The sequence below is a fragment of the Neoarius graeffei genome, chromosome 27 (assembly GCF_027579695.1).
Source record: "Neoarius graeffei isolate fNeoGra1 chromosome 27, fNeoGra1.pri, whole genome shotgun sequence".
In the NCBI taxonomy this organism is placed as follows: Eukaryota; Metazoa; Chordata; class Actinopteri; order Siluriformes; family Ariidae; genus Neoarius; species Neoarius graeffei.
Window position 1 is genome coordinate 36,572,527 of NC_083595.1, and position 15,957 is coordinate 36,588,483.

The 15,957-nt window shown below is 42.3% G+C and overlaps 1 protein-coding gene across 1 annotated transcript in view; it reads left to right on the forward strand.

Annotated features, from left to right (window-relative positions):
* si:ch211-186j3.6 (neural-cadherin) overlaps positions 1-15,957 on the forward strand; it is a 556,420-nt gene that overhangs the window by 345,119 nt on the left and 195,344 nt on the right. The window contains exon 21 of the mRNA XM_060911426.1: positions 11,579-11,805. Coding sequence (XP_060767409.1) covers positions 11,579-11,805 — 227 coding nt within the window. The remainder of the gene's footprint in view (positions 1-11,578; positions 11,806-15,957) is intronic.

Consider the following 15,957-nt stretch of genomic DNA (forward strand, 5'->3'; position numbering starts at 1 on the left):
TGCGCATCAAGTCAGCGGGAAAACACTGGGAGTGACATCAGAGTGAAATATCGAGAATTGTTATCCATACAGGACACTTTTTCAATGGAATAAAAACTTGTGGTCTATTCCCTTCTAGCGGGTTTCATTCATTTGGTTCGATAGCATGCAACATTGTTAGCATATCACTTATCCTACATGTATTATGCCACTATACCCAATGGAGAATGAGCATTGAATATGGTTTACAATATTGCATGGTTGTCAAGACAACATGACGTCACACTTCGGAGACGTAAAACTTCCGAATAGCGAGCGACTGTGACAATTTGTAAGCAAACATGGCCACCAGGTTTGCTTCGTTAAATACGGAAGGTTTTGAGAGAATTGTGAAAGAGAAGGACACGTTGAACACCCAAAAGGAATGTGTATGTATATTATTATTATTATTATATCATCTCATCTCCTCTAGCCGCTTTGTCCTGTTCTACAGGGTCGCAGGCAAGCTGGAGCCTATCCCAGCTGACTACGGGCGAAAGGCGGGGTACACCCTGGACAAGTCGCCAGGTCATCACAGGGCTGACACATAGACACAGACAACCATTCACACTCTCATTCACACCTACGGTCAATTTAGAGTCACCAGTTAACCTAACCTGCATGTCTTTGGACTGTGGGGGAAACCGGAGCACCCGGAGGAAACCCACGCGGACACGGGGAGAACATGCAAACTCTGCACAGAAAGGCCCTCGCCGGCCCCGGGGCTCGAACCCAGACCTTCTTGCTGTGAGGCGACGGCGCTAACCACTACACCACCGTGCCGCCCTATTATTATTATTATTATTATTATTATTATTATACATTTCAAAATTATTATTGGCTGTTTTTTTGTGGTATATCAGATATATTCCATTCATCTAGCATGATATTGAACTCCTCTTCAACTCGTTCAGTGTCATGCTAGCTGAATGGCATATATTGTCAGTAAACCTGCTGAGAAAACTACAAACATGGATACCCCGAACTACAGTTCCCAAGACACACAGCGCCTTCTGTCTCCAGCCTACTGAATCTCAGCTGTCTCTCATTTCCTTAATCACCGTCCTTCTATTTAAGCTCCCCAAACAGACCCACCATTGTGAAGTATTGTCCTGCTAGCTCAGTTCATGCCAAGCCTTGTAGCTGTTCCAACTGCTGCATGTATTTCTTCCAAGTTTTCACTCTTTTGTCTTTCCTTCACTAAGTTGTTCGCCAATCGCCCAACCCCAGCTTGTTTTTCGACTCTGATTCTAGTCTCTCGTCTTGGCTTTGATTGTCAGTCTGCACCCACTCTCCTCTGTGCATACATCTGGAAGTGCCTGCAATCTAACATATATCTGATATACCACTCAACGCCAGCCAATATTGTTTAAATATGTCACTCAGATCTGTGATGCATTTCATATGAAAAATGTGAGTTTTTCAACACAAGAAGATAAACTTCATATCTTCAAGCCAACATGTGATGTTCTTTTATTATATTGACACATTCCCAAACAAAAAGTCCCCAAATTTATCAAAACAATTCATCGATTTCCTCACGAGTGACATCTAGAGATTTATGTCACAGTTTGGGTTCTCCATGTCCCGGATGTAGCTCGTATGAAAAATACGAGTGGTGTATTTCCCAGTAAAACACTTGTGTCCATCTATCCCAGACACAAAAACCTACCGTACCAAATACACACTGAATCCTAGCTTTCAGGGTAATGGAAAAACCTATTCATAGTATTAATTTCAGCTTCCTTGACATTTGAAATCCCATTTAGAAAACAAATGTTGGTTCCAATCGGACTACTTTTTTAGAGTTCTGCTTTACAATGATCAGTGCTTAATGTTTTTGTAAACCTTGCAGATCATCTTGATTGAAAGGGAAATATCTGGTAAATAGGTATGAAAATGATGCGGGAAAACACGTTGTCTTCACCTTCTCTTGTAAAATCTCATCTCATTATCTCTAGCCGCTTTATCCTTCTGCAGGGTCGCAGGCAAGCTGGAGCCTATCCCAGCTGACTACGGGCGAAAGGCGGGGTACACCCTGGACAAGTCGCCAGGTCATCACAGGGCTGACACATAGACACAGACAACCATTCACACTCACATTCACACCTACGGTCAATTTAGAGTCACCAGTTAACCTAACCTGCATGTCTTTGGACTGTGGGGGAAACCGGAGCACCCGGAGGAAACCCACGCGGACACGGGGAGAACATGCAAACTCCACACAGAAAGGCCCTCGCCGGCCCCAAAGCTCGAACCCGGACCTTCTTGCTGTGAGGCAACAGCGCTAACCACTACACCACCGTGCCACCTCTTGTTAAATCATAATGGAAAATCTTTGAAAAATGTTTTACCATTTTAAAAGATAAAAATGTCTCAGAAGGGCCTTCACTCTTGTCAAGAATTCTGTGCTCATGTACAACTTTGTGAGATCAATAAAAAGAGAAACTGGGAAAAATATCTGCAGTTATTGAGTGGGATTTGTGCACCGATCCCTGCTCCATCTCAAGGTCTCATTAATAGAACACTCAATCATCAATGTCCTCCCACTCACCGCAGCCCTGAATTCCTTTTAAGTAATTTTTAATACTGAATTCATTTCTGTGAGGACGTCTGTGTGTCCTTTCCTTTTGAAATATCTGTTGGCTTCTGTAAATATGTTATTATATAGATCTACATAGTACTGGGTTAAGGTTCTCTTCTAGACTCCATCATTGAAGTACATTCACGTACTGTACTTGTGCTTTACACATCTAAAATCTCCACATGAACTTTTGTATCCAGCTCTGATTCCTTACTCGAGAGACAGAATATAACATGTATTCATAGGTATCCAGTAGGGGCGGCACGGTGGTGTAGTGGTTAGCGCTGTTGCCTCACAGCAAGAAGGTCCGGGTTCGAGCCCCGTGGCCGGCGAGGGCCTTTCTGTGCGGAGTTTGCATGTTCTCCCCGTGTCCGCGTGGGTTTCCTCCGGGTGCTCCGGTTTCCCCCACAGTCCAAAGACATGCAGGTTAGGTTAACTGGTGACTCTAAATTGACCGTGAGTGTGAATGTGAGTGTGAATGGTTGTCTGTGTCTATGTGTCAGCCCTGTGATGACCTGGCGACTTGTCCAGGGTGTACCCTGCCTTGCGCCCGTAGTCAGCTGGGATAGGTTCCAGCTTGCCTGCGACCCTGTAGAACAGGATAAAGCGGCTAGAGATAATGAGATGAGATGAGGTATCCAGTAGAATGCCTATGAATACAAGAGACTTGTGAGAACCCATAAGTGATTTGAATGCATGTGTATTTTATTTATTTATTTTATTTAGTTTTATTGCATGACATGCCTTCTGAAGCAATGTCTCTGCCAGTATAGATACATTTGATGTTAATGCCATTTATTGTCATGCTCTGTCTGTGGTTTGATATCATGCGCGCTGGGAAAGCCGTAAAAGAAAACACTCTTCATATGACTGATAACAAAACTCAACACACACAGATTGGTTGTACATTAGTGAATACAAAGCTGATATCCTTGGCTGAACGGAACAGTTATCTTGTACACAGCTCCGTTCAATTAATCAAAATGTCACCCAGATGATGATGATGGGTTCTGATTTGAATCTGGTTCCTCTGAAGATTTCTTTCTCAGGGCTAGTGGTTAGCACTGTCACCTCACAGCAAGAAGGTTCTGGGTTCAAACCCAGGGGCCTTTCTGTATGGAGTTTGCATGTTCTTCCCCTGTCTGTGTGGGTTTCCTCCAGGTGCTCCGGTTTCCTGTATATGTAGTTAGGTTAACGTGGGGTGGCCTTGGGCTGAAGTGGCCTTGAGTAAGGCACCTACCCCCCAACTACTCCTTGGGTGCTGTAGCATAGCTGCCTACTGCTCTGGGTAGGTGCGTGTGCTCATTGCTCACTTGTGTGTGCATGCGTGTGTTCACTGCTTCAGATGGGTTAAATGCTGAGGATGAATTTCACTGTGCTTGAGTGTGCATGTGACAAAGTCTTCATGTCATCTCAAGAAGTTTTTCCTTCCCACCACTGCCTCTAGCTTGTTCATTAGGGATAAATTTATAGATTCATAGATATATAAATTCTATATTTCTATAAAGCTGTTTTGTGACTATGTCCATCATTAAAAGTGCAAAACAAATAAAATAAATAATTGAATTCAATAATAATTGAATTCAATTGAGTTCCTCAAAACCCCATCAACAGGTGTTAATTAACTCACCTTCTGATTTGGATGTGCGTTTGAAAACTATGATTTCAAACATATCCTGGAGACGTTCTATGTTCTTTACTCATTCTCACATATTTTCAGTGTTATCCTGTTCAGAGGGCGGCACAGTGGTGTAGTGGTTAGGAGCAATTCCAGCGTTATGGACGTGACACTTGAACTCAACATGGCAACAAATGACCCAGTGCATGTTTTATTGTCTCCCAGTATTTAAACAGGTGTTGCATATTTTAAGGCTGTACCATACTGGAGAAGTGATAGAACAAGAACAATTCCCATAGTACATCTAGGGCATGCCAGAAAATGCCAATAAAAGATGCGTTATGGATGTGACAGAAAAAGTATCACTTTTCTTGGGTGACTGTACATTTTTATCAAACTCTATGAAATTGTAAACCTAATGTCGAAATGGAGATATCCGTTTGATAGAGGGGTCCAAGGTGAATATTAAAAAATCTTTGTTTAAAATATTTTGTATTTCATGCAGAGTTTCGGAAGGAAAAGTCAGCGTTATGGATGTGATGAAATTCCGTTATGGATGTGACGCGTCTGAAATAGACATGGCATATGTTTAGAAAATCAGCAATTTAACCACCATAACCCTTTGAAAAACTCTCTAAATATCAACTAAAACTATCAAAGTTCTTAAATAATATTTAGGATGGCTATTGTTTTGCTGTTTTGTGGATTTTAGCATCCATTTCTGTGGCTTGTGGCAATAATATAGAATTGTACATGATCAAAGTTGATTTTAGCTTGGGTTTTACATTATAAGAAAGAAAGACTGACGGTGACATATTAGGTGATCAAAATGTGACAAATTGGTTCAACTTATTCACATCTGTAAAATACAGGCCTAGGTGATATCTCTGGGAGTGGTTTTGATGTATTACATGTTGCTTTATTTTTGCATGGTGAGGTTGACATTTACATGGAATTGCCCTTAGCGCTGTCGCCTCACAGCAAGAAGGTCCGGGTTCGAGCCCCGTGGCCGGCGAGGGCCTTTCTGTGTGGAGTTTGCATGTTCTCCCCGTGTCCGCGTGGGTTTCCTCCGGGTGCTCCGGTTTCCCCCACAGTCCAAAGACATGCAGGTTAGGTTAACTGGTGACTCTAAATTGACCGTAGGTGTGAATGTGAGTGTGAATGGTTGTTTGTGTCTCTGTGTCAGCCCTGTGATGACCTGGCGACTTGTCCAGGGTGTGCCCCGCCTTTCGCCCGTATTCAGCTGGGATGGGCTCCAGCTTGCCTGCGACCCTGTAGAAGGATAAAGCGGCTAGAGTTAATGAGATGAGATGAGATGAGATGAGATGAGATCCTGTTCAGAGTCACACTGGATCCGGAGACACTGCTGGGAACACAGGCAGAAAAACATTCTGCACTCTGGATAGGATGCCAGTCCATCAGAAGGCACAATGCAGTCACCAATCCACCTACCAGCATGGTTTTGGAGAATCCAAAGGAAACCCACATGCACAGAAAGTGTATACAAACAGTGACCTGAGCTCAGGATCAAACCAGAGACCTTGAAGCCAGGAGCAAACAGCACTACATGTTACACCACCTGTGTTATTTTGTTGTCGATGGATACCAATAGCAGAGGAAATGATCTGCATTTTAAATGTACCTGTGTTTTTGCGGTTATGGCTTGAGCCTGCTCAGAGCCCATTAAAATGAGGTATGGTTTGATCATCCCTGGCTGTCACACCGGGTTCATGTGGAGCTTGCAATGGGAGCAGAAGTTGTTTTGCCATTTTTTTTTCCCCACATGCCAACTTTGCTCCTGTTAATCACTTTCTGTCTGCAGGTTTCTGAGTGACACACTTCAGGCTTGAACGACCTTCACCGTGCTGTTATGGTGTGCACACTGTTTAAGGAGGAATTTAAAGCTGTGAAAACTGTGAAAGCATGCTGGCAGTCACTCTCTTGCACTCATTCATTTACACTTGTATGCCCACATGCAAACTTGCCATGACTCATGCCCCAGTACATACACATGGAACTGAGATGCAAACAAAAATGAGTTCCATAAAGGAATGTGTACATAACTCTGGTCAGCCATGCTTTTCGATGGAATTAAATAATTATATATTATCAAAACTTTCTGGCAGCACGGTGATGTAGTGGGTTAGCACTATCACCTCACAGCAAGAAGGTTTTGGGTACAAACCTTGTGGCTGACCGGGACCTTTCTGTGCAGGGCGTGTATCTTCTCCCCATGTGGGTTTCCTCCCACAATCCAAAGAATTGACTACTCTAAATTGCTCATAGATGTAAATGTGAGCATGGCTGTCTGTCTGTCTGTGTTAGCCCTGTGATAGATTGGCAACCTGTCCAGGGTGTGCCCCGCCTCTCACCTGAAGTCAACTGGGATTGGCTCAAGCTCACCCACAACCCTGATGGATAAGTGGTATAGGGTGATAGGTCTGTGAAGGTTCTCAGTCATCCAGGTCATTGTAATCCGTAGGTGCTAAAGAAGGCAACTGGACTTGCTTGAAATTCTTGAAGATGTTTCACCTCTCATCCAAAAGGCTTCTTCAGTTCTGTCTGACTACTGGGGAGTTCCAGGTATTTATCCTCTAGTGGACCAAAAGCAACCTTAAGGAGAGTTGTTGAGGTCACATGGGTTGTTGATCCTCTCAATCATCCTGTAGGTTAACTCATGGCTCAACACAGGAGAGCCAGTTCCTCAGGCCAGGACTCTGTAGTCTATCTTCATCTTAATAACAAAGGACACTCATTTCAGGACTGCAATGTACACATTTTAGCCAGAGAAGACTGGTGGTTTGAAAGAGGTGTAAAAGAAGCCATATTCGTCAACCTGGAATGACCATCACTGAACAGAAGAGGTGGTCTGAGACACCACTTATCAGCCACCTACAATGCAGTCTTTGGCACACTTTCCAGAAAACTGAATACACATCCACACCAAGACACAGCTGACTTGAATGATTCACATGATGACAGAGAGCGCCAACAATCCAGAGATCACCCTAACAACCCTCTAGGCTGCTAACACCATTCACACCTGGCTTCCAGTGACCCTAACAACCGACAGGATGATTGAGAGGGTTAGCGACCCATGTGACTGCAACAACTCTCCTTAGGATTGCTTTTGGTCCACTAAAGGTACTGTAAAATACCTGGAACTCCCCACTCGTCAGACAGAACTGAAGAAGTCTTTCAGCTGAGAGGTGAAACATCTTCAAGGATTTCAATCAAGTCTAGTTGCTTTCTTTAGCACCTACAGATAATGGATGGATGGATAAAAATGTTCTTCAAACCTTTTGTCAAATGCTCTGTGGCAGTATACAGGGAATGGTATATACAAGCCCACACAGCATATACAAGTCTGTTGAAGTTCAGCTGACAATTTCCTGATCTCATTAAAGCTCTGAATTTCCCTAAACATGTTCTCCCCTGCCTATGTGCTGCAAAGCATCAATAAGAGTCCCTGGAGAACTTTGTTGCTATCTAAAAATAGCCCCAAGGAATCTTTACCCTGCCAGGAGATGTTCTGAGTGATACGTGGACTAACGCCACCTCTGGAGAAGCAGGTCACAGCTTCCTAAAGCCACACAAAAATAGAAAGACATCCCAATTAGAGAAGGCCAGTAGAAAGTCATAGTATGCTTTGACAGCTCATCTTAGTGAATGCTTCGGCCAATATATCAATAGTTATAAGCTGGGAACTTGAAGCTTACTTTGACCCCTATTTATAATGAACGCTGAGGCATAAGTGTGAAGACAGTAGAAGCAGACTGTTTGGGCTGTTTGTCCATAATACTACGGTATGTGCTTCCAGCCATGCAAGGTGTGACCATTGGCTGAAAGAGTAAGCCACTCCCCTGTTGGCATGAACGCTGTGTTTGCACAAGCCTGCATTATCGGATGCAGCCCATCTGATTCAGTTTGAAAGTGCAGCAATCCCCAGGTGCTGATTGATGACGGATAAACATGATGAGGTGGGCAAAACATGAGCATGCTTTTTTTTTATTTTTATGAGAGCTATTCTGGCGGTCTCAGGCTTCTGACCCCTGATGGTCCTCCTTTGGATACAACATGACATTGAACTTTAATTTGATGGGGTTTTTTTTCCATGTTGTGTGTGTCATTGCTTGGCCAGACAGCAGGCAGTTCACTAATGGCTGCTCAGGATATTGAATGGGAGGGCAAAAATGAATTTTCCTACTACTTACCATCACTATCAAACCACTCTGGTTAAGCACTTTCGACATATAGACAAAGGCATATTATGCATACACACAAACATATACACTGAAAGACAGCACCATTCAGGCTTTTATTTATTATTAGTAGTAGTAGTCAAGTATTTGTTTATGTCTATTCATATCAGCCCGCCTTGAGGCAGTTCGGTCCATTATCTGTAGCCACTTATCCTGTTCTACAGGGTTCTACAGGCACCTATCCCAGCTGACTATGGGTGAAAGGCGGGGTACACCCTGGACAAGTCGCCAAATCATTGCAGGGCTGACACATAGACAAACAATCAGTCACACTCTCACCTACGGTCAATTTAGAGCCACCAATTAACCTAACCTGCATGTCTTTGCGGGAAACCGGAGCACCCGGAGGAAACCCACGCGGACACGGGGAAAGCATGCAAACTCCACACAGAAAGGCCCTCGCCGGCCGCTGGGCTTGAACCCAGGACCTTCTTGCTGTGAGGCGACAGTGCTAACCACTATATATATATATATATATATATATATATATATATATATATATATATATATATATATATATATATATTCATTCTATCCACATTCACTGGATATGAGTAATAATGTGCTCTGATTGGCTACTTTACTACTAGGCTATCAGTTCATATACCCTGAGTAGAGAAAAACAACATAGTGGACCGTTTTGCTGAACCAACCGAGGAAGAAATAACAACTCGAAAACAACCCCCCCCAAAAAAAAAAATTTAAAAAGCAACAAAATATGGAATAAAAGTATTTGATGGTAAGAACATGTCTTTTTTTCTTTTTTAGTTTTCAAAAATTATTATAACATTTTTTACAAATTGCTTCTGTCATTTCACCGGTTTATTTACATTCGAAGCAGAAATTATTTAGTTGAACGTTTTGCATTAAGTTTTTATTTATCGAATTTGCAAAAAATAAAAGTGCTCTGTTTCTCAAAATCCAGTGAATGTGGATAGAATAAAACACTTATTCCACTCAATCTTGTCACACATGGTTTATGGCTACGCACCTCGTCGGTGATCAGCTCATGTATGACTTGATTTTGTGGAATATCTGTAAAGTGTGTGTGTGTGTGTGTGTGTGTGTGTGTGTGTGTATGTATGTATATATATATATATATATATATATATATATATATATATATATATATATATATATACACACAACCCCGATTCCAAAAAAGTTGGGACAAAGTACAAATTGTAAATAAAAACAGAATGCAATAATTTACAAATCTCAAAAACTGATATTGAATTCACAATAGAACATAGACAACATATCAAATGTTGAAAGTGAGACATTTTGAAATTTCATGCCAAATATTGGCTCATTTGAAATTTCATGACAGCAACACATCTCAAAGTTGGAACAGGGACAATAAGAGGCTGGAAAAGTCAAAGGTACAAAAAGGAACAGCTGGAGGACCAAATTGCAACTCATTAGGTCAATTGGCAATAGGTCATTAACATGACTGGGTATAAAAAGAGCATCTTGGAGTGGCAGCGGCTCTCAGAAGTAAAGATGGGAAGAGGATCACCAATCCCCCTAATTCTGCGCCAACAAATAGTGGAGCAATATCAGAAAGGAGTTTGACAGTGTAAAATTGCAAAGAGTTTGAACATATCATCATCTACAGTGCATAATATCATCAAAAGATTCAGAGAATCTGGAAGAATCTCTGTGCATAAGGGTCAGAGCCGGAAAACCATACTGGGTGCCCGTGATCTTCGGGGCCCTTAGACGGCACTGCATCACATACAGGCATGCTTCTGTATTGGAAATCACAAAATGGGCTCAGGAATATTTCCAGAGAACATTATCTGTGAACACAATTCACCGTGCCATCCGCCGTTGCCAGCTAAAACTCTGTAGTTCAAAGAAGAAGCCGTATCTAAACATGATCCAGAAGCGCAGACGTCTTCTCTGGGCCAAGGCTCATTTAAAATGGACTGTGGCAAAGTGGAAAACTGTTCTGTGGTCAGACGAATCAAAATTTGAAGTTCTTTATGGAAATCAGGGACGCCGTGTCATTCGGACTAAAGAGGAGAAGGACGACCCAAGTTGTTATCAGTGCTCAGTTCAGAAGCCTGCATCTCTGATAGTATGGGGTTGCATTAGTGCGTGTGGCATGGGCAGCTTACACATCTGGAAAGACACCATCAATGCTGAAAGGTATATCCAGGTTCTAGAGCAACATATGCTCCCATCCAGACGACGTCTCTTTCAGGGAAGACCTTGCATTTTCCAACATGACAATGCCAAACCACATACTGCATCAATTACAGCATCATGGCTGTGTAGAAGAAGGGTCCGGGTACTGAACTGGCCAGCCTGCAGTCCGGATCTTTCACCCATAGAAAACATTTGGCGCATCATAAAACGGAAGATACGACAAAAAAGACCTAAGACAGCTGAGCAACTAGAATCCTACATTAGACAAGAATGGGTTAACATTCCTATCCCTAAACTTGAGCAACTTGTCTCCTCAGTCCCCAGACGTTTACAGACTGTTGTAAAGAGAAAAGGGGATGTCTCACAGTGGTAAACATGGCCTTGTCCCAACTTTTTTGAGATGTGTTGTTGTCATGAAATTTAAAATCACCTAATTTTTCTCTTTAAATGATACATTTTCTCGGTTTAAACATTTGATATGTCATCTATGTTTATTCTGAATAAAATATGGAATTTTGAAACTTCCACATCATTGCATTCTGTTTTTATTTACAATTTGTTCTTTGTCCCAACTTTTTTGGAATCGGGGTGTGTGTGTGTGTGTATATATATATATATATATATATATATATATATATATATATATATATATATATATATATATATAATAAAAGACCGTGTTTAGGCTTTAGTTCTTTAAACCTGTGCCAAAATTGGCCCAAATACAGTCCATCTTATGTAACAACTGTGCAACATTTCAGTTTCAGAATGAAAATGGATCTACTGAGACCAGCTGAGCTTGAGTTGCAATTAAGTTTCTGGATTCATTTTGTCATCAGTCCAAAGCAATATTTCCACTAGACATCCCGTCACGTGTTTGCTGTCAGGGTGGCCTAACTGTCTGGAAAGATGATCAACCAGATCTGTATGTGCTTTCCATAGACATCACCCCAAAAGAGTTCATGGAGCAGCGAGGTGGTCTACGGAGCAGATATGACTTGTTGGGAGACTTCCTTTCCGAGATGTTGTCTGTTGGCGTGGACGATGTTAATATCTTCAGCCTTACAGAAGTGCGAGACAGGATCCTGGATGTGCGTTTCTCTGTGCACAGTACCCCCTTCCAGCGTGCTGAGAGACTGCATGGATACCTCGCTGCTCATAAACAGAAGGTAAGGTTTCTCTTCTGGTTTCATGTACGAACGCAGACAGACATAGAGGAGTAAGGTGGAATGTCTCTCAGGGTAGAGTGTGTTTTATTATCCTGGACTCACAATGCACATTGCAATAAACAATGGGAGGATTTTGTGTTTTTTGTTTTGTTTTTTATATGTGGCTTCCAGTTCAGGATTGCAAGTTTTGAAATAATTGTTTTGTGTCTGCTTATCTCTGCTGTAGTTTGTTATTCTTTTGTAAGCTCTGTTTGCATGATAATTAGTTGTTGTTGCCATCAGCAAGTTGTAGGCTAGCTTCATCTGTGAACTTGGTTATAAATATATGGGCTGTCACAAAACAGATATACAACAGTTAGAACTGCTGTCTCAATTACTTATACTAGGCATTGTTGCTTTCCCAATAATTACCTGTAGATCGTGGGTCTACAAAAGGAGCAACGTTCCCTCAAGCACGCTTGAAAAGGCTTCTTTACTTCAGCTTAATTACTTAGATTAAAAGCCCTTTTGGGATCATTCTGCCATTGGCTGCCCTTTCTTTTCCATGAAATAAGTGCTGCTCTCTTGCCTATCTTCTGCAGATATAAAGTGATTTCACCACAGAGAAGCAGAGCAAGACTTCAGGTGTGATTTTTGAGCAGCCTGCAGCAATTTATTTGAATGCACTTCTCCTTAGAGGACAGACGTTGATCAGAATGAGAGAGGAAGTATAAAGCCGAGAGTGAGCTATAGAGCTGAGAGAGAGGAATAATAAAATAAAAAAAAGGACGGGCAGTAGAGATGAAGAGGAGAGCTAGGGTTATCAGTGTTTGGCAATCGAATTGCAGGAAATACTACACAAAAGACCCAGTTTCTTAGTCTCTGATTTGTTTGATCCCTTATTCTCTTGCCTCTGCTCGTTTTTGCTTTCATTAATCAGAGCGAAAGGTTTGGGCAGAAGAAAGTGAAAATGTACCTGGAGCACCTCATTAATATGGAATGCCTGCTTTGTTCTACCTGATGTTATTGGAGACGCTAGGGAAAGAGTTTCTTTAGGTTAATGAAAATTCATCTCTGCATGAATGCTACATAGAATCTATACCAGCTTTAAATGAAACAAACAAAAATCAAACAAAAAGGGGGAAAAAATCATGCAAAGATCTACATGCACACATTTAATAATTGCTTTATTTCTGGCAACCATGACGGCTGTCTGTGAGAAGCCTCCTTCTGTCACACTTTTCAGGTTACCTAATCCTTTTCCATGAGCTCTGAGAATTTAGCTCCCTCCATCTTTCTTCTCCCCAAACATGCTCAGACTTGAACATCCAGGGATCCTCCTGTGGCCTGCTGGGATAAAGGAATCAGATCAAGGGCCACGTTGATCATCTCCCAGGAGTTCATCCTTCCATCCTGCCTCCTTACCCCACCATGCCCATAGAGAGATGCACTCAGAACACCTTTGTGATTATCAGTGTCAGAGCACGCTCATGCTGACATTTCAAAACATGAGGAAATAAACCCTCCCATCCCTAAAGTACCCAAGATTTCTTCTTGTATCCACTCAGTTTTCAAGCTGCTGAATGTATGATTTGGGGAATTGGGAATTTAGAGCTCTCTGATAGAGAAATGCTGTTGTAAGATGCTGGTGAAGGAGCATTTCATAATATTGGTTTTGATGTGTAGCCCTTGGATCTGAGTGGCAAATCAATACACGTTCAAAAACTATTTAAGGCTATGTCACAAAACACATAACTACACACAATGGAGTCAGATCCCAACCAACAGACTAAGCTAGCTGGCTAATTAAGAATTATTCTATGAAATCGAGTCGTACGTGAGCTGATAGCCGACATGGCGCATAGCTTATGGCCAAGTGGGCTATAAGGCATGTATGATGAGATTGAGTGGAATAATTGTTTTATTCTATCCACATTCACTGGATTTTGAGAAACGGAACATTTTATATTTTAATTTTTTGCAAATTCGATAAATAAAAACTTTATCCAAAATGTCCGACAATCATTTCTGCCTAGCGGACACATGACAAATTGCATACATGTGCAGTAAAATATTCAAATTTGATGATCAACAGTCAATCAATGAAAAGGCATTTTATCAAAAAATTAAGCTTCAAACTTTTTGAGTAGAGTTTTTATTTCATCCTCGGTTGGTTCAGCAACACGCGCCGCCATTTTGTTTTTCTCTACTCACGGTATATGAGCTGATAGCTTAGTAGTAGAGTAGCCAATCAGAGTGCACGATTGCTCACATCCAGTGAACGTGGATATAAAAATATTAGTTAATTAATAGGTAGTTTTTACAGGTATGCTGGACATTTTTATCTGATCTTTGAAACAAACCATACTGAAAGGGGAACCCATACTATTCTGGGTGACAGTTGGATAATACATCATGGCAAAAACAGTCATATCGAGAAAATGCGAAAATCATAATGGTGTTGAAAGGATACAGAATACTCATACAGTATAATCCTGTTGTTCATAGTCCTGGGATGAACACAGGACTGTCTTTATGATGCTGAAAAGGTGCTGGTCTTCAGTTCCAAGGTGAGGTTTATAAAGTAGGAAGGTGAGTCTTAAGCATTAATTGCTTTTGGGAAGTCCTAGAGAAGACTAGGTTATAAATTTGGAACCATCCGTGGCAGGAGAAGGAGAGTCACAAGGACAGAACATTCCAGGTGAAAAAGGTAGAAAAAGGGAGAATGAGTATAGAGGATACCTGTATGATTCCTGAGGATGAATCATGCAGGTTCAGGTGGATGAAAGGAGTAGAAGTGTGTCAGGATCTGGCACACAGCTCTACAGACGGAGAGGACAGACCATTAGTTATGCTCTTATCCTCCAGTGGTTTAAAAGGGTGTGCATTGTAATCATAGCGCATGCAGGGAGAGCTGGAAGGAAGCACAGGCATAAGAGCACTCTAGAACAGCAATGTTCTGCTACTCCACCATCACCATTAAGAAAAAAAATATATTCACTTTACCAAAACACTGTCCCCAAATTGCCTAAAATCCCTGACTGAGCCAATAGGATTGCAGTTTACATTTAAAGATGAGAAGTGTTGAATAACCTGACATTCACACCAAACATAGCGAGAGCATCAGAACAACCAGAAGTCATTCATTTTCTATGTGAACCAGTGTATCTCGACAGCAAGATCATTGGCAGGGCATCTTGGGCAGTGGAGACATCAGAATAAAGTTAAAAGTCCAGGCAACTTTATGGTAATGAGCGGTGATGTGATTTGGCAGCAACCAATCAGAATTTAGAAGTGCTCCACTCTAAATGGGCAGGACGGTGGTGTAGTGGTTAGCACGGTCGCCTCACAGCAAGAAGGTTCCAGGTTTGAACCCAGCAGCTGGCGAGGGCCTTTCTGTGTGGAGTTTGCATGTTCTCCCCATGTCTGCATGGGTTTCCTCTGGGTGCTCCGGTTTCCCCCACACTCCAAAGACATGCAGGTTAGGCTAATTGGTGGCTCTAAATTGTCCGTAGGTGTGAATGGTTGAGAGGAGAAAACCTCTATAATAATCCAGTAGAAAGCAACGGGAAAACTACTGTAATGTTCCCGAGAGACTATTGGCCCTTTTCCACTACCCTTTTTCAGCTCGCTTCAGCTCACTTCAGCCCGACACGGCTCGCATTTCGACTACCAAAAACCAGCCCCTAAAACTCGCACCGTTTTGGAGTGGGGCTGAAGCGAGCCAAGCCGTGCCGAGTGAGGTTGGGGGCGTGAGCAGACACTCCCCTGTGCACTGATTGGTGAGGAGGAGTGTCCTCACATGCCCACACACGCCTCGCGAGCGCGCTGGGATCTGTAAACACCGCAAACCCGGAAGGAGAATAATTACGAGAATTTCTGAAGCCTTATGCGCCTCGCCTCATCTATACGCTCTTGCCAGTATCTGTCCGCGTTGTCGGTGACAACAAGCCACAGCACCAAGACCAGCAACACTAACGACTCCATGTCCTCCATGTTTATTGTTTACTATCCGGGTTGTGAGACTACCGCTTAAAAGCTCACTGTCACTGTTTGCTCTGCTTAACGACATCACGTGACGTCCACCCACTTTCGCTAACTCCACCCAATGTGTCCACCCACTTCCAGCCAGCACGGTTCAGCGCGGTTGTAGTCGAAATGCAACGCCAACAG